At 37.4% G+C, this 15,904-nt stretch overlaps 1 protein-coding gene across 4 annotated transcripts in view; it reads right to left on the reverse strand.

Annotated features, from left to right (window-relative positions):
* The window catches only part of cdc14ab (cell division cycle 14Ab), a 48,463-nt gene that overhangs the window by 29,532 nt on the left and 3,027 nt on the right, over positions 1–15,904 (reverse strand). For all 4 annotated transcript variants that reach the window (XM_053512786.1, XM_053512787.1, XM_053512785.1 and 1 more), the window contains exons 4-5: positions 10,642–10,734; positions 4,721–4,800 (exon numbers count right to left, since the gene is read on the reverse strand). In XM_053512786.1, coding sequence (XP_053368761.1) covers positions 4,721–4,800; positions 10,642–10,734 — 173 coding nt within the window. The remainder of the gene's footprint in view (positions 1–4,720; positions 4,801–10,641; positions 10,735–15,904) is intronic.

Here is a 15,904-nt window from a genome sequence, read left to right on the forward strand (position 1 = left end):
CTTAAGTCGTTGTTTAATTGAATTTGTCTTATTGTTGGTTTTAAAAGTACTATGTTAACATATATACTGTACTATATATAATAACTCAAATTAATAGGAGGGTAAATATTTGTTAAATGAGCTTAATTGTAAAACCAGTATTTCTTTTTATTAAAAAAATTCATTATGTATATGTCCTGGGCTAATCCTTCAGTTAACCCACGATTGCAGCACTGACAAATACTCTGATTAAAAAATTTATGTAAAATATTGCTCCATCAGAGTTCTAATACAACTGTGACAACTTCTACAAAATCCATTCATATCAAATGCTCATCTGAGTGTGCAGAATCAGGGTGTGAGCCAGAAGATAGAGAAAATGTGAGGTAAGACACAAGCTGAGCTGGAAAGCAGCCGGTACTGAGCTGCCAAACCAGCAGCCGCCAGGCTCTATGGATCAACAAGCCTGATCGTACAGGTTATTAGTTTATGCTCAAACATGCATCTGCAGGTGGTGTGAAGGCCTTAGATACACATTATAGATGGCAACCATTTATAACCACAATCCATATAACTGACCACGAATAGTCCGTTATACTGTGTGTGGTACACTTAGTGAAGAACTAGGGATACCTGGTCCTTAATGTTGTCTGGTGTTCACATGCCCTAAACTGTGACAGGGGAAACATCATCTCTGGTAATGTGATTATGACATGATACTCCCTGTTTCGTGATGGTGGCTATGGTTTGCACAGGAATTAGAGATCCATGTTGTATTAAACTACCTTGTATAAAAAATAGACCATAATTACCATGTTCTTTTTATGTTTTGTTTATATAACCAGGTGTATTTTGTTGTGATTCAAGTATGGTCATTGTTTGTCAGCTTATACACTTATGCTTAGTATGCTTTTCCATGTATACAATATGTGCATTTTGGTGAAAAAAATACCTTTTTGCTAATAAAGTTTCTCATTTTCAATTTTCCTATTTTGTATTTCTTGTTAAAGCCACACTTATTTTCTTGTTTATGATTATGGATCACTGCAAAGTGCATTACAGTGTGAAATCACTACTAGATTTTTTATTGTTTTTTGTAAGTACTACATCTATTACTACTACTACTAATAATATTAATAATAATAATAATAATAATAATAATAATAATAGGATGAGTCTAGCAACAACTATCTTGCAAACTTCTTTGCAAAAAAGCAAACACATCAGAATCAGTCTTGGATGTGAACCTGAATGGTAAAATTGCTTCTAATCTCTGCTGCATCTTATCTCATATAAAGAAGAAGCTGTTTTTTTTAAGTTTTTGCCTTTTTTAAAAAGCCAACTTGATGCATCTTTAAGCAGAGATGAAACCAAAAAGGAGCAACCTCTGAACTTAAAGCAACCCTGCTTCAACACACAAACTGGGTGTGGAAGGCTTCAATTTAGACTTGAGGGCAAAGATAATCAGCTCTGATTAGCAAGGAACATGCTGTGAAAGAAATTTTCAGGTTTGGAATGAAGAAGCATGGTATAAATCTGCATAAACACCTCATGTGCATGTTAGCTTAGTGTTTACAGCTCACACTGGATCTATAACAATTCCTCTGTTAAGACATGTCTGATATCAAACAAGATGGAAAACAATTTCCACTAATCCTGATTATATCTGCATCCTGCCAAGACTTCCACAGCTACTGCCACTGAGACACAAAAACAAACCATACAAGAGCATCAGAATGTCTCTGACTCTGAAAAAAAGTCTGTTGAGTGAAACCAGAACCTGTAGGTTAACATGTCTCAGCTGCTAGACTTAAAATAAACTCCTAGAAGACGACAGGTATTATGGCCACACCCTTTTTGTTCTGCTTCATTGCTTAAACATGTTAAAATCTCTTCAGTTTCTCAGAGAAGATAATAAGCAAAGACACGCACAGGAATAAAAGTAGTAAACTGAAGGCATTAAAAAAAAGAACAGTCCCTTTTTTTTTTTATAGATTTTTCTTTTAGAATAACAATTCAGATTTTTTAAAATACAGTAGATCTAAGGACTGATTAAGTGCCTAAGCAAACTATTTTACTTTAAACGTATTTACCCTATTTGGTGAAGTAATTTACTATGCATCATTATACAACAGTTAATTTCTGGTCGTGTAATTTGAATGGATGAGTGCCATTTCAAGAGTTACATTTAGATTATTGGCATTCGGGAGACGTCCTAATCCAAAGCGAAGTACATTTTTATTTCATTATACATTTGAGCAGGTGAGGCACCTCGTTCAACAGCCCAACAGTGGCAACTTGGTGGTGCTGGGGTTTGAACCTTCACATCAGTATTCTAAGGCCTTAACCTCTGAGCTACACTTATAAACACTTATAGTGAATGTTTAAAATCTACAAAAAAATCATTTTTTTAAGGTTTTAGAGAATTTTTCTTTAATTTCAGTGTTATTTATTTACTTTAAGACAAAAATCAGTTTTACCCAGTCACACTATGTAACACTGCCTTTCTGGTGACAGTTTGTTAGCAAATCTCTATCTACAGAATGTACAGTACTGGAAATGGAGTTAAAACTGAAGCTAGAAGTTCAGTCAAATTGAGCGGGAAATGGAAATGAAAACCTATAAATGGAACTAGAAAAGTGAAAATGGCGGTGAAACTGGAACAGAAACTGATCTGGAGTGGGAACGGGAACATAGTCATGGTGTTAAAATTGTAATTACTGTTGGAAGAAGAGTTGGAAATGGTGTTAGAAATGTTGATGAAATGAGAACAGCAGTGTTGTAATTAAAGCTGTCAAAGATTAATCCACATTGTTTAAATACTCGGGCAATACTGGAATAAAGAAATGCATAATAAACTGGATAAAGGAAACAGATTATGCACTTTTATATCTCAAACCTTAACATTCAACAAATGTTATTTAAATATCTCGAATGGTACATTCCTTGCAGTAGCAATCATATGGTGACCCCTGTCTGCTCCTATAGTGGTGACCATGTCTGTCATCTACTTTTCAACCTGGCTAGCACAATTAGCTAGCGCATGATTTGGCAAAATCTAGTTCTTTATTTTAACACACCCAGAGTGAATAGGTGGAGTTGCTATTTGTCACTGATTACACACTCTTAGTTACAATGCCACTACTGTAAATTAATTCTGATGCAAATTAAAAAAAAAGCAAAAGCTAATATTAAAATAATGATAATAAACAATGTACAATTCTGTGTTTAATCAGTATGTTTAAGCTTAAGAGACATAGTGCATTCTGTGAGTTCTGCCCTGAGCTCATGTTATTTATGTTTTATGTCTCCATTTATTTAAATCACATTAGCATTTGTCTCAATTTATCTGACACGTGTTTACTGATTTAAAGTTTAATTTTAACTGTATAATACTTTTTGCAAGCAGATGTAATGTTTCAACAGAACAAACGGATAAAAACAAAAAGGATATTTTGCTTCCTGTTTTATCTTACTACAGGACATTACATAACTGGCTTTCTCCAGAAGTGCCATGGCTACTAGAGAACGCTCTGACAAAGCTCTTTTCATCACCAAAACGGCCATACAGTCTATAACAAGCAGGCCTTTGTGATTAGACAAGGGGCCAATTAAGTGCAAAGAATGAAAGAATGGACGATTGAAAAAAATAAATAAATACATGAAGCGTCCATCAAACCCCGGGTGTTAAAGCTACAATGTAAACACGTTTAGGGCTTCATTTTACTTTCACTCTTAAATTTATGAAAACCTATGGTCATTCATGTTAAACAATAAAACTATAAAAACACATAGCAGGGATTGCACACTTGATGGCACACTTTATAATAAGCAATAAAACGCTTACATTTATAGGGACGGATTTAAATATAATAAAAGTCGACTGCAGCATTGACTGGCATGTACGTGAACAAAGCTTGAGGCAAGATAAATATTTGCTGCCCTGCAAGCTCAGACAGGCCTGGAGGATTGTATATGATTAAATTCAATACTGTAACTCAAACACAACTGAAATCTGAACCTAATCTCTGCGCAGGATGATAAAGATTGCCATGGGCCGTGGAATAAAAAACACCCACGCAGCGTGAAAGCAAGTGCCAGACACACTAATTAGAAATCCGTTCATACGGATTGTACAGCTAGAGCTCATAGCCAAGGTTCATTCACATGAAATACATCACTGTTTGGGTAAAGAGTTTGGGAAATAAACATCCATTAATTTCAAACCTCTATAAGAGAAAGCTTAAGAAAAAGCTTTTAAATGTACACCAAACAGCAGCACATTCGCCTCCGGTTGAGATTACTCAGAGCTGAAAAACATCTATAAACTTCTCTAATAGTTTTTTTGCGAACAGAGCTCAGAGCAAGGCTGGGCTGCAAGACAATGCAATAATAATATGGTGATAAATCATGTCGGAATACAATTCTTTATGGCTTTTCTATGATTTTTTAAAATAATGTACTGATAAAAGACAAAAAAAATAGAAAGAAGAGAATGAAGTAGTGTGAAATGCACAAAAACAAATTAGAGAAAATTAAATAAGAAGCAAATGGACTAATACACAGCTCATATGACATGGAATAATATGTTAATAATAATTAATATTTAAAAAAAGCAACCAGCACACGAACACATACTTCATGTAAGTGAGTTTTTTTCTGCCAGTCACAGGTGTAGAATGAGGGCAGAGCGCCAACAAACACCAGCACATACACATTGAGAAACCTTAAGGTTTCTAACCTGAACGGCAGGTAAGAGGCATTAGAGCCGGAGATTAAAGCTCGGTACGCTTCCTCTGGGGTTTTCTTCAGGTAAATCACCTGAGGGAGAGAAACAACACAATATTAAAATACACATTCCTGAAACATATAAAGCTTGTTTTACTTGCTTTGATTAAAAATACAAGCTGAACACACACACACACACACACACACTGTTAGGTTAAAATCTCTCACTGCTGCACTAATTAATGAAAAAGTGCTGTGATGAGGAATGTGTCAAAGAACTGGGATTCAGCACAGAGAGGGGCTCTGTTTCTCAAACCTGCACCACTTCACCACCGAGGACACACTCTCACACGCACACACACAATTACAGAGATACACACACTCTCTCACACAAAAACACACGCACTCTCACACAAAAACACACGCACTCTCATACATGCACACGCACTCTCATACATGCACACGCACTCTCATACATGCACAGAGAGAGTTTACTCTGTCTTTCTCCATTTGTAATCACAAACACTCTGTGTGTGTGTATGAGAGAAAAGAAAGAGCAAGAGACTAGATAGAGCTAGACATAAAGATAGTAAAAAAGACAGGGAGAGACAGGAATGGAGAGACAGAGACGGAGAGAGGTGGATGGAGAGACAGAGTGACAAGGTTCTGAGACAAAAAGACGGGGTTGGAGAGACATGAATGGAGAGACAGACAGTGAGACAAGATTAAGAGACAGAGAGACAGGGACAGAAAAACAAGGTTCAGAGACAGGGATGGAGAGACAGGGATGAAAAAGCCTTCAAAGGGCCTCCAAGTGGCGCAGTGGTAAAGTGCTCGCCCTATCATCCGGAGAGCGCTGGTTCGAACCCCGGATGATGCTGTTTACCTCTCACAGCCGGAGGCACAGCTCTCAGCTCTCTCATTGGCCGAGCTCTCTTAGGGGGGAGGGATGAGAGGTACTTGCGCTCCCACATTAATCGCGGCTCTACAGCCAATCAGGGGCGTCTGAGAGCTCGCGCACGCGGAAGGAGCGGCTAGCGCTTTCCTCCGAGTGTGTTACTCCGCCCCTAACGGTGCGTGAGCAAGCAGTTCGAAAAGATGCGGTCGGCTGACGTCACGCGGTTCGGAGGAAACACGGCTGAATGGTAGTAGTAGCCTTAATGTGGGAGCCCCCTAGTGATGGGGAGGAATTGGCCACAACTAAATTAGGGAGAAAATTGGAAAAAAATATATATATATATTTATATATATATAAAAAAGCAGACAAAGAATAATGTTCAGAGACAGAGACGGCGAGACAAGGATGGAGAGACAGACAGAGAGACAAGGATCAGAGACAGAGAGACAGGGTTGGGTGGACAGGGATGGAGAGACAAACAGAGAGACAAGGTTCAGAGACAGAGACGGAGAGACAGAGAGATATAATGTGATTTCAGTTGAATAAAAATCCTTTAAGGAGCTCAGCAGACTGACGCTAAACTCAGACATGGCTCCATGATGTCTGCGTCTCTAGAAAGACTTTGCAAAAAGAAATTCGCTCTTGATGGTTTAAATCCACACAAATATGATTCATTCAGCTGCAGAATAAACCTGTGTCTTTAGAATAAACTTCTTAAAGATATATCTGAGGTCAGAGGTCACCAGATGGCATGGTCAGATTATTCATCTTATATCAGGTCAGCAGGCAAACACCAGAATAAACAAACACAACACGTAAAGACTGCAGAGGATTCCAACACTTCAGTGTCAGGTTCATTAATGCAGAGGACACACATGACCACTGGGAGCATGACCTGGTGTACTCACTGACCCGTGAGAGAGAGCGAGAGAGAGAGACAGACTGACAGAGAAACAGAGGTGTGTGTGTGTGTGTGTGTGTGTGTGTGTGTGTGTGTGTGTGTGTGTGTGTGTAAGGGAGGGAGTGAGTGTGTCTACTTGCTGAGCTCAATAGGAGGCCACTGCTTTGTTATTCTGGCCTGCGCTCATAAAATATGCAAAAGTCAGACAACTAGACCCAACACCAGATTAAACTGTATGTGTGTGTGTCTGTGTGTGTCTGTGTGTTCTTATTACAGTAAATCCCCCCCCCCCCCCCAAAAAAAAAAAGAAAAGAAAAATCCCAAAGTCTTTGGAGTCCTCAGAAAGGTCAAGAAAAGCAAGTTTGAGCAACTCTGCTCTGTCACTGACAGGATTGAGAGAATCTGAGATGAAATGCCACAAAAACAAATATAGAAAAATTATTTCAGTTTCAAAATATTTCAACAACACGTAGAAAAAACCTGTGAGAGAACGGACTACCACATAAAGAGAAGAACACCACATACGGTTTTACTCCCAAAAGACAAGAACAGACATTTGTGGTCACATTTCTACTTTGTACAAAGGAGAAATTAATGAATTAATTAATCAAACTCCCTCCATACCCAGATGCCCAACAACTCTAGTAATCACCCTCTGGTGAAAAACCAGGGCACTCATATTACAGGTTTAAGAACATCTGCTGCTGCAGGAGAAGCCCAGACCACATACATAAACAACTGAATCAATAAAATATAAACACAAACTTAATAGACAAAAGGTCACAGGAAACTGATTAAAAACAAAATTGAAACAATTTGCTTTACAATTCAACTTTATAATTTTTTTTTTTTTTTATCAGTGCTGAAGTGACGACCAAAACATCCAACCAGCAGTTCTACGCCTGATTAAGCTCTACGCCTCTTTTCAAGTTGAAAATGATCAAAAAAGCTAATTTAAGCTCTGGTTCAGAGTTCAGGCTACATTTAGCCTGACAAGCAGAGTGTGCATATCCCTGAGAGAGCGACTTAAAAGTGACACTGTGTGACAGATAATTAGTTCAAACACATACAGACACACTTACAGTCATAACTCAGTTCTTCACGTGAACACCTAACCTCGGCTGCCATCATTTCCAGTTGTGTTCGTCGTAACTAAAACACATGGACTTGCAGTTATAGAAAAATAATTCAGGACAGGGTAGACAAGTAATAAGTATTACCCTTCAAAGATAATTAATTTCTTATAATCAGCCACCCTTCGTCATTTCTGTGTCAGTTACTTATAAGAGGTCGGGTTGCCAGGTCCGCGCCCGACTGTCATTCACACAACATGGGTAATTTGGGAATGCCAATTAGCCTAACCTGCATGACTTTGGGAGGAAACCAGAGTACCTGGAAGAAACAGACCAAGCACGGGGAGAACATGCAAACTCCAAACAGACCAGAACATACAAAACTCTCAAACAGACTCAAGGCGGGAATGAAACCCCAACCCTGAGTTTGCAAGGCGACAGCGCTAATCTCTACGCCACCATGCCGCCAAAGTTACTTTTAATGCTGTAAAACACCTGTGAAACAACGTTGTCAGTGACGTTACACAAGCTATGAACAGTTTTGCCCTCACCACACTTCCTTTTACTTTAATAAGAAATAAAACATAGGTCTTTATATTACAGAGTGAGTGTAAATGACCCTGTCAACAACCTTCTCCTTTGACTGTTACAAAGTGAGAACACTAGAGACTCCTTCCATTAATTAAAAAAAAAAAATATCCCCACACCGAAAACTACCTATGACTGATCGCCCTTATTAATAACCAAATGTCCACATGGTTTTTTACTATAGAAACAATATCACATTGGAACGATCACATTTATTACATATAAACCTATGATATGAATTACAGCCAGACGGTCTGAAAGTAATCAGGGCCTATTTTTGGTCTGCATCGTTTCTTAGTCACATCCCCTTTGTTAAGCTACTTTAGTTGGCAGACACCAAACTAAAAGGTCATGGACAGTGTGAGGATGAGCTGTCTGTCCCTGTTGTCTTTATATTCTATATTTACACTTAAGCAGTTTGCACTCCTACACACAGCAGTCATAAAACAGCGAGAGTAAACTATTCATTGGATCTACGGTAGCGAGCTGTCATTGCATGCAGCCCACAGCTGCACAAAAACTAAAATATCACATGACTTGTGTTTTGTGCTTGAACAAGCAAATTCGAAATCACCACCTCAGCACCTTTGAGAAATGTTTATTTTATATAAACTCACAGACCCACTAACAAAGCAAAAAAGAGATTGCTGCCAGCACTGCCTGTCATTCAGACATGTAGATTCAGGATTCTCACTTATGAGCCAGTGAGAACGAGATTAAACTAGTTATTTATGTCAAAGAGGTATCTGGGGACCTCCAGTAGTCAATGGTGTGTAGCCAGGTGTCTGTGACATTTTGTTACTGTTTTCTACAAAAGTTGTAAGATCTACTGATTTATAAAATAATGTAATTTATTTTGTGCTGGCTCTGTGTTCTCCACACTCAGGGGATTTTTGTGATCTCTACACACACTTGCCAAAGTTTACTTATTCTTTCCATGACTCAATTTTTAACCAAGAAAGTTTTTACATAAATGTTTTCATCCCTCCCACCACCCCCAACCACCCGGTCAGGTACTTTGGGTTTATTTAATGGGGTGTAGTGTGTAACTGATTTCACATATTAATTTTACCCTAATTTGGCCTCAGAAAAGGGGACCAATGGGTGAGAAGTTGTCCTTTGAGGTCAGTCCCAAAGCAACGGCATAGTGTAGACCTGTGGTGTCAAATAACACTTTGACCTAAACAATGTACAAAATGGCCGAAGCTTGACACAAATCCAGATGACACAAATCAAGCTTTTAATAAAAATTGAGCTTTTAATAAAACTTTCCAGCAGCTTTTAATTAGATAAAAATTAATTACTTGTCAGCTACATGAGCAAATGTCAAACATCCAAACATCTTTTGTTTTAGAGATGGTATTATTGATGTGTACAGTAGATTTTATTCCCTGCTGTTCCTAAAAAAAATACTTTATAAGTATATAGTTCTTTATACAGAGCTTTATTAGCATTTCAGCCAGGCACACAGCTGGGTTTTAACACATTACTGCGGTGCATGGCTGTACTGCCCTTTTGTCTCCACTTTGACGTCTGTTAGACACATCAGTGTGTGTGTGTGTGTGTGTGAGACACTGTCTCAGCTGTGTTCCAACTTCCACCCACGACCCTGTCCTGTCTCTCTGACGAGCGGATAGTCCCCCGCATTGTACACACACAATAACCATGGCCTCGACAGCATTGGCACGAGACCGTGTCCTGTTGCACAGCATCCATAAAAGCGCTCCTCCTTGCCAAGTACCAGTCGCTCACAAGCATCTGTGAATGGCTTCTCTTCAGTGGAAAGTCATTTTAATTCTCCACTGTTCAAGTTCCTCACTGCAAGCAAACTGGGATAAACTGCTGCATGATCACAATGACACACTTTAAACTTTACAGAACGATTTGACAGCACAATGGGGATACACATCCACTTTTAAGCAATAAATAACTCCCCTGATATCTTTTATGTGTTGTTAATGTCTAAAATTGAGCAATAAGCCTAATGTTAATTAACATTTACTAGAAAACTAAGTCACATGAAGGTCTGTGGTATTTTTCCCTCCTTCTGTGACATCATTAATAAATATAGCTAACTTTAATAGTTCACTGCAACATAAATATTAACAAAATCTAACATACATAATTTTTATTTTGCATTAATAAATTTATAATCTTTTTCTGTTTACCCTGAGAGAAAACAGGGACGCTGCGTCACATTTCAAGCCAGAAGATCAAGTCGGTACAAGGGCACAGACTAAAACACCACTATTATGAGACGGCTGAAGAGCTGCTACGACAGCATCAGAGTGTTTAAAACACATCTACAACATATGTACATCGATCAGCAAAGCTTGTGCTGTTTTAGCTTTTGAGAAAATGAAGGAGACGAGAAAAAAGTGAACGTGAAAGAAAGCAAAACAAAGAAAGGGGAAGTAAAAGAGAGAGAGATGCAGATCAATTACAAGCAGGATAAAGAGACAGTGGATACTCACAGCATAGGCACCGATGAGGACAGCAGCATTTGCTCTCTTGCGCTGGTCAAAGCTGGTGTAGTGCACAATCCTCTTTCTGGTCAGTGTGAAAGACTGTAGGGAAGGCAAGAGGATTAAAAAAATATACATTAAAAATAATTATTAAAAAAATTATATCACCACAGTGTTACAGAGCGTTTAAACTGTAAATGGGACTTGGTTAAAAACAAGGGTTAATATTATACTATTTGTAAATCTCACTGCAAACAGGAATTATTATTATTATTATTATTATTATTTTTATTATTTACTTATAATAATGTTAAGTGTAATAGAATGTGCAAGAAATTTTAGTATCTGAAACTAATTAAGTAACTGTAAAAATCTTGCAATGGATCTCAATTAGATTCAATCTTACTTTGATTCATGGTGCGAAAAACATGATCATTTTAAATCTTTTACTCACATTTCTGAATGAACTTTATTATTGCAAACCTAAATAAATTCATGCTTGATGCTACTGACATTTCCACTGATGCAGAATAGTTTATCATGCATCTGAAAAATCTGTTTATTTCCTGTAACATAGCATTGCCTTGAAAGCACTTTCAGACAGCCTGTGGCATATGCAGGGAAATCAGACAGATGCTGAAGCACCTGCCACTGCTGCTGTTAACCGTTTGCCTGGGGGGTAAACCAAGAAGGGAGGGGGCATGGCCGAGCAGGTGAGCTGTAGGTGAGCAAGAGCCAGACACACAGCTTTGCATTCTGATACCAGAGGGAAGTTTGATCATGCAAGAATTAAACAGGCTGGGGCAAAAGCACCAGAATAATCTGTGCCGAGTTTAAAACTGATATGCCCTCAGAGCATCTGCTCCTATACCACAGCGTATGTAGCAGACAAATATGCAAGATGTAAAAAAGTAAAAAGCTGAGGCAGGCTGAATAAATATTTAACTCAAACATAGGCGGAGAGGTCATTCACCTCAAACACCATTATGGCATGGACCGCATTTTCCAATGACCACAGAGCGGTGTGATAAAATGAAGATACTGCTTACATCCCAAATTTATTATTTTCCTATTATAGCACATCCTGAAGTGTTAATAAAATACCATGTTTGTTAAAGGGAACTTTTTACTTATTTAACATTACATTGAGCGGTAGGTTCTGTTCTTACTTCTGTTACAGCAGCTATAATTTCATTCACTGCCTTTTTACTTGAACAAACAAAAAATAAAAACACATCCTGTAAATTTACAGAAAAAATTATCCATCCTTAGAATAAGAAACATAAAAGTTACAGCAAGTTAAAGCAAAAAATGGTCGGTCCATAACTGATACGGAAATCGTCAACACATAAGTGATTTAACAGAATTCTTTTTTCGCTATTCATGTAGAGCCTCCACGTGAAGTTGTTACTTTAGAGACAATAATGTTTTGAAAAAAAAAAAAAAAAAAAAAGTGATTTGCAGCTGCACTTTTTAGGTCATCAGATTCCACAATTCATCAATGTTGTAATAGAATACACAAGCTCATGTATTAGCCTTTCTTTGCCATAAACACTCCATATTAAAATGCACTGTAAAGTTATATCATTATCAGCACTATCAAACGCTTGGGATGTGAGAACTCTTTTGACAATGGTGGTGCTGATATTATTCGTCATTCTCTGATACCTCTTATCTCTTGATCATGTTAAAGAACAGCTCAGGATGTGATTTCACAAACAAGGGTGTGGCACTGCTAAAGTAAAGGGACTAAAGAAGAGAAATATTTTTAATTAACTAAAATAATTTCCCATAACTGTAATGTTATCTTATAACTTTACACTAGTTATAAGAAGGTTAAGGGTTCAAATACCAGCAACATTAGCCTGTCACTGCTGGCCCCTTAAGCACATAATGTATATGACATAAAGACTCAAGTGCCATAAATGTAGTCCAAAAATTAAAACACTATTATTTAAACATTACCATGGCTACTTTAATGCAACTTCAACCGAAATGCGAATGTGAATTTCAATTATCATTGTGGGGAATGGAGGAGAATACTGGAATTCAGTAAAACCACATAGTGCAGTTGCAAATAACAGGTTGATTTATAATAATAGCTTATAACACATTAATAATTATATAGCAACAGCTCAACTGCATAAACTTGTATAGCAGACAGTTCACATAAACAGATTTTAATCCCTCATATGTAGTTTTCTGTAAGGAGACGTTAAATAAATATTTGTTGAAGCAATGTCCAGTGTCAGTGATAAAAACTCAAGTTTCTTAGTCACATGAGATGTTTTTTTCTTTATTACCTTCAGAAGAGAGAAGAAAAAGGAGAGGACTGTGAGGAAACCAATGCTGTTATATTGCAAGTGGGAACAGGAACCAGCTTGTTCTCACAACATTATACATAACTCTAAATGGACAAACATCACTATGTGTTACTCTTTGATTAATAAAAATTGTAGTGTTATATGAATAAAAAAAAAAACTTCAGAGGTGCTGTTTTATGAAAAATAATTAACTTTGGGGTGATAACAGTAACTCTGCTTCATCACACGCTTCATTGTTTTATTCTGTACATATATCATCTTGTGTTTACTGATAGTCAAGAAAAGAAAGCTTTCTTTCAGCTTATTTTCTTTAATTATTCTAGTCACTATCTAAATGTCAGGAACACACAATGTTGCAATTGAAATATTTATTTTAATTACACTGAATGAAAAAAATTACTGTCTAACAGGGTGACTATAGCAACCATGAAAATAGAGGTAAACAAAAAGCAGGATGTTGCTGAATGTTATCCCTTTTTTACATATGCAAGCCTTTTTGGCAGGTACACATACCACATACATTCCTTTTTAGATAAAGTACAGCACATTAGTCCTCACTGCTGTACTGAGGTGGGAAAAAACATCACCCAAAAAGCTCAGTGCTGCAAGTGCAGAGGGGTGCCAATACATTGTGCATAGCACCAGCTACAAAGTGAAGGTATGTGGACCTGAGAAATTCCAGTGACTGTACCGCTCCTCACAGTACTGGCCAATCTACCTTTTTCCACTTTCACTCTGTGTTCTCACTTCACATAAAGGCCAAAAACCAGCGAGGGTTTACCAAGAATGCGTCCCCATAGTGACACAAAATAAATGATACAAACACCGGGCAGGGGCTAACAGACATGTCAGGTGGGTGGGTTGCAGTGTGAGAGAATTATTAAAAAAAAAATCATGATAAAAGAAGCTTCATGCATCTACCAGATCACTTTACCTTTAACAATCCAAAACATGAACACATGAGGTAACTACACCTGGCCAGCTTCAGAAACAGAACACACAGAGAGACACAACAGGGATTATTGTAATCTTAACCCCTGGTTTTTAGGACATGGAGAAATCAGGCAGTCGTCAGATTTGGATCTTACATCAGGGGTGGAAAACGCATTTTTCATAAGTAAAAATATGGATTTTAAATGTTCTCAATAAAAATAAAATTAAATAAGGAGCCAAAAGAAATCTACTTACAAGGCTATGGAAATGTCAAACTGTGTCAATATTTAAAGAGTAAAGGAAATACTTGGATACATTTGATCATTAACAAATGATTAAAGGTCATGACATGATGTTGATGTGAATTGAATAGGATAATTAGATTTATATATATATATATATATATATATATATATATATATATATATATATATATATATATATATATCTCATACATACACACACAGTATATACATACATACACTGTACTATATACTAAAATTATAAGTAAAAAAAAATATTAGCAACTGATTTTTTTATTCAGCAAATATATATTAAAAAAAACTTTTTTTATCTAAACTTTTATCGAATTATAAGTACACATTTTGAATAGTGTAGTTGAATAGTAGTAAATCCATATAAAAAATTAATCTAAAATATATTATCCCAATGTGGTGCCTGCATTATCAAACTAAAACTGCTTGAATATTTTCATTCCGAAACTGCGGCTGTCTGAGTTGACCAATTAGAAAACCTCAAATTGAACATTTCAACTGAGCATTTAAGTTAAAAAAAGACAAAAACACTCATTATGGACTGGTCTAAAATGACATACGGGGAAAACAACAAAAGAGGACTCTATTCATGGTGGCAAATTACACGCTTGCCAAATGACTCAAGAATTGTTACACAGTTGACAAACACAAGTACATATTTACAGATATCACAAAAGAGAATAACATATGTATCATGCAATACATATGTTAGTATATGACTAAAACACATTTGTGTGATTTATTTGCTTTGAAAAAATTTTAAATCTACCACAATTATGTGCTCAAAAATCTAAAGCTGATCTGACATCCGCTACTTGGGTCATTTTTACACTAATTTTTAAAAAAGCTTGGAAGGAGCATTTTCTCAATGGGTCCAAGGGTTATAGTCAACTAGAAACCCTTGGGTAAGGTGGAAATACATTCTGGATAAGCCTCCAGTCCGTCATGGGACACCACACACAATGCATTAACAAAGTCACCACTATGTAAAGGCAAGTTAACACAGCCAGTTTACATACTAGCAAGTTCTGGTAGTGAACAAACCAGGGACCCTCGAGCTGTGAGGTGTCAACGTTACCCACTGCATCACCATGACAGCCTATACTAGACAGGCCACAAGACATGGGCAGGGTATCCTTTCTAATTTAATCTTAATAAACTTCTTCCCATCTTCTTGAGCTATTATTTTAACCTACATAAGTTTTCTGACTCCTTGAAGACTCACAAAAAAGAACCATGTACAGTACAATGTCTTATTGTTTCTTCTTTTTGTCTTTTTCGAAGCATGTGTTTAAACTAAAGAATTTTATCTGACAACCAGCATATCCTGGCCTCTGAGTGGCGCAGAGACCTAGAGAAAGCTGACTAGCCAAGCTCTCTCACCGGGGAGGAATGAGAGGTACTTTGTGCACAAAAGTACCACATTAATGACGGCTCTACAGCCAATCAGGGGTGTCTGTGAGCTCACGCAAGCGGAAGGAGCGGATAGCGCTGTCCTCCGAGCGTGTTACGCCGACCCTAACGGGGCGTGAGCAAGCAGTTCGAAAACATGCGTGACATGATGGAGGAAACACATGATAGTCTGCGGCTCTCCCAACTAGCTTATTGTGGGAGCCCCCTAGTGACGGGGAGGAATTGGACAAGACTAAATTAGGGAGAAAATAGGGGAAAAAATCCCCCCCACCCCAAAAAAAACCAGCATATCCTATATGTGCTGTAGGTAACGAAAAGTGTGATATA

The sequence above is a fragment of the Clarias gariepinus genome, chromosome 15 (assembly GCF_024256425.1).
Source record: "Clarias gariepinus isolate MV-2021 ecotype Netherlands chromosome 15, CGAR_prim_01v2, whole genome shotgun sequence".
NCBI lineage: Eukaryota > Metazoa > Chordata > Actinopteri > Siluriformes > Clariidae > Clarias > Clarias gariepinus.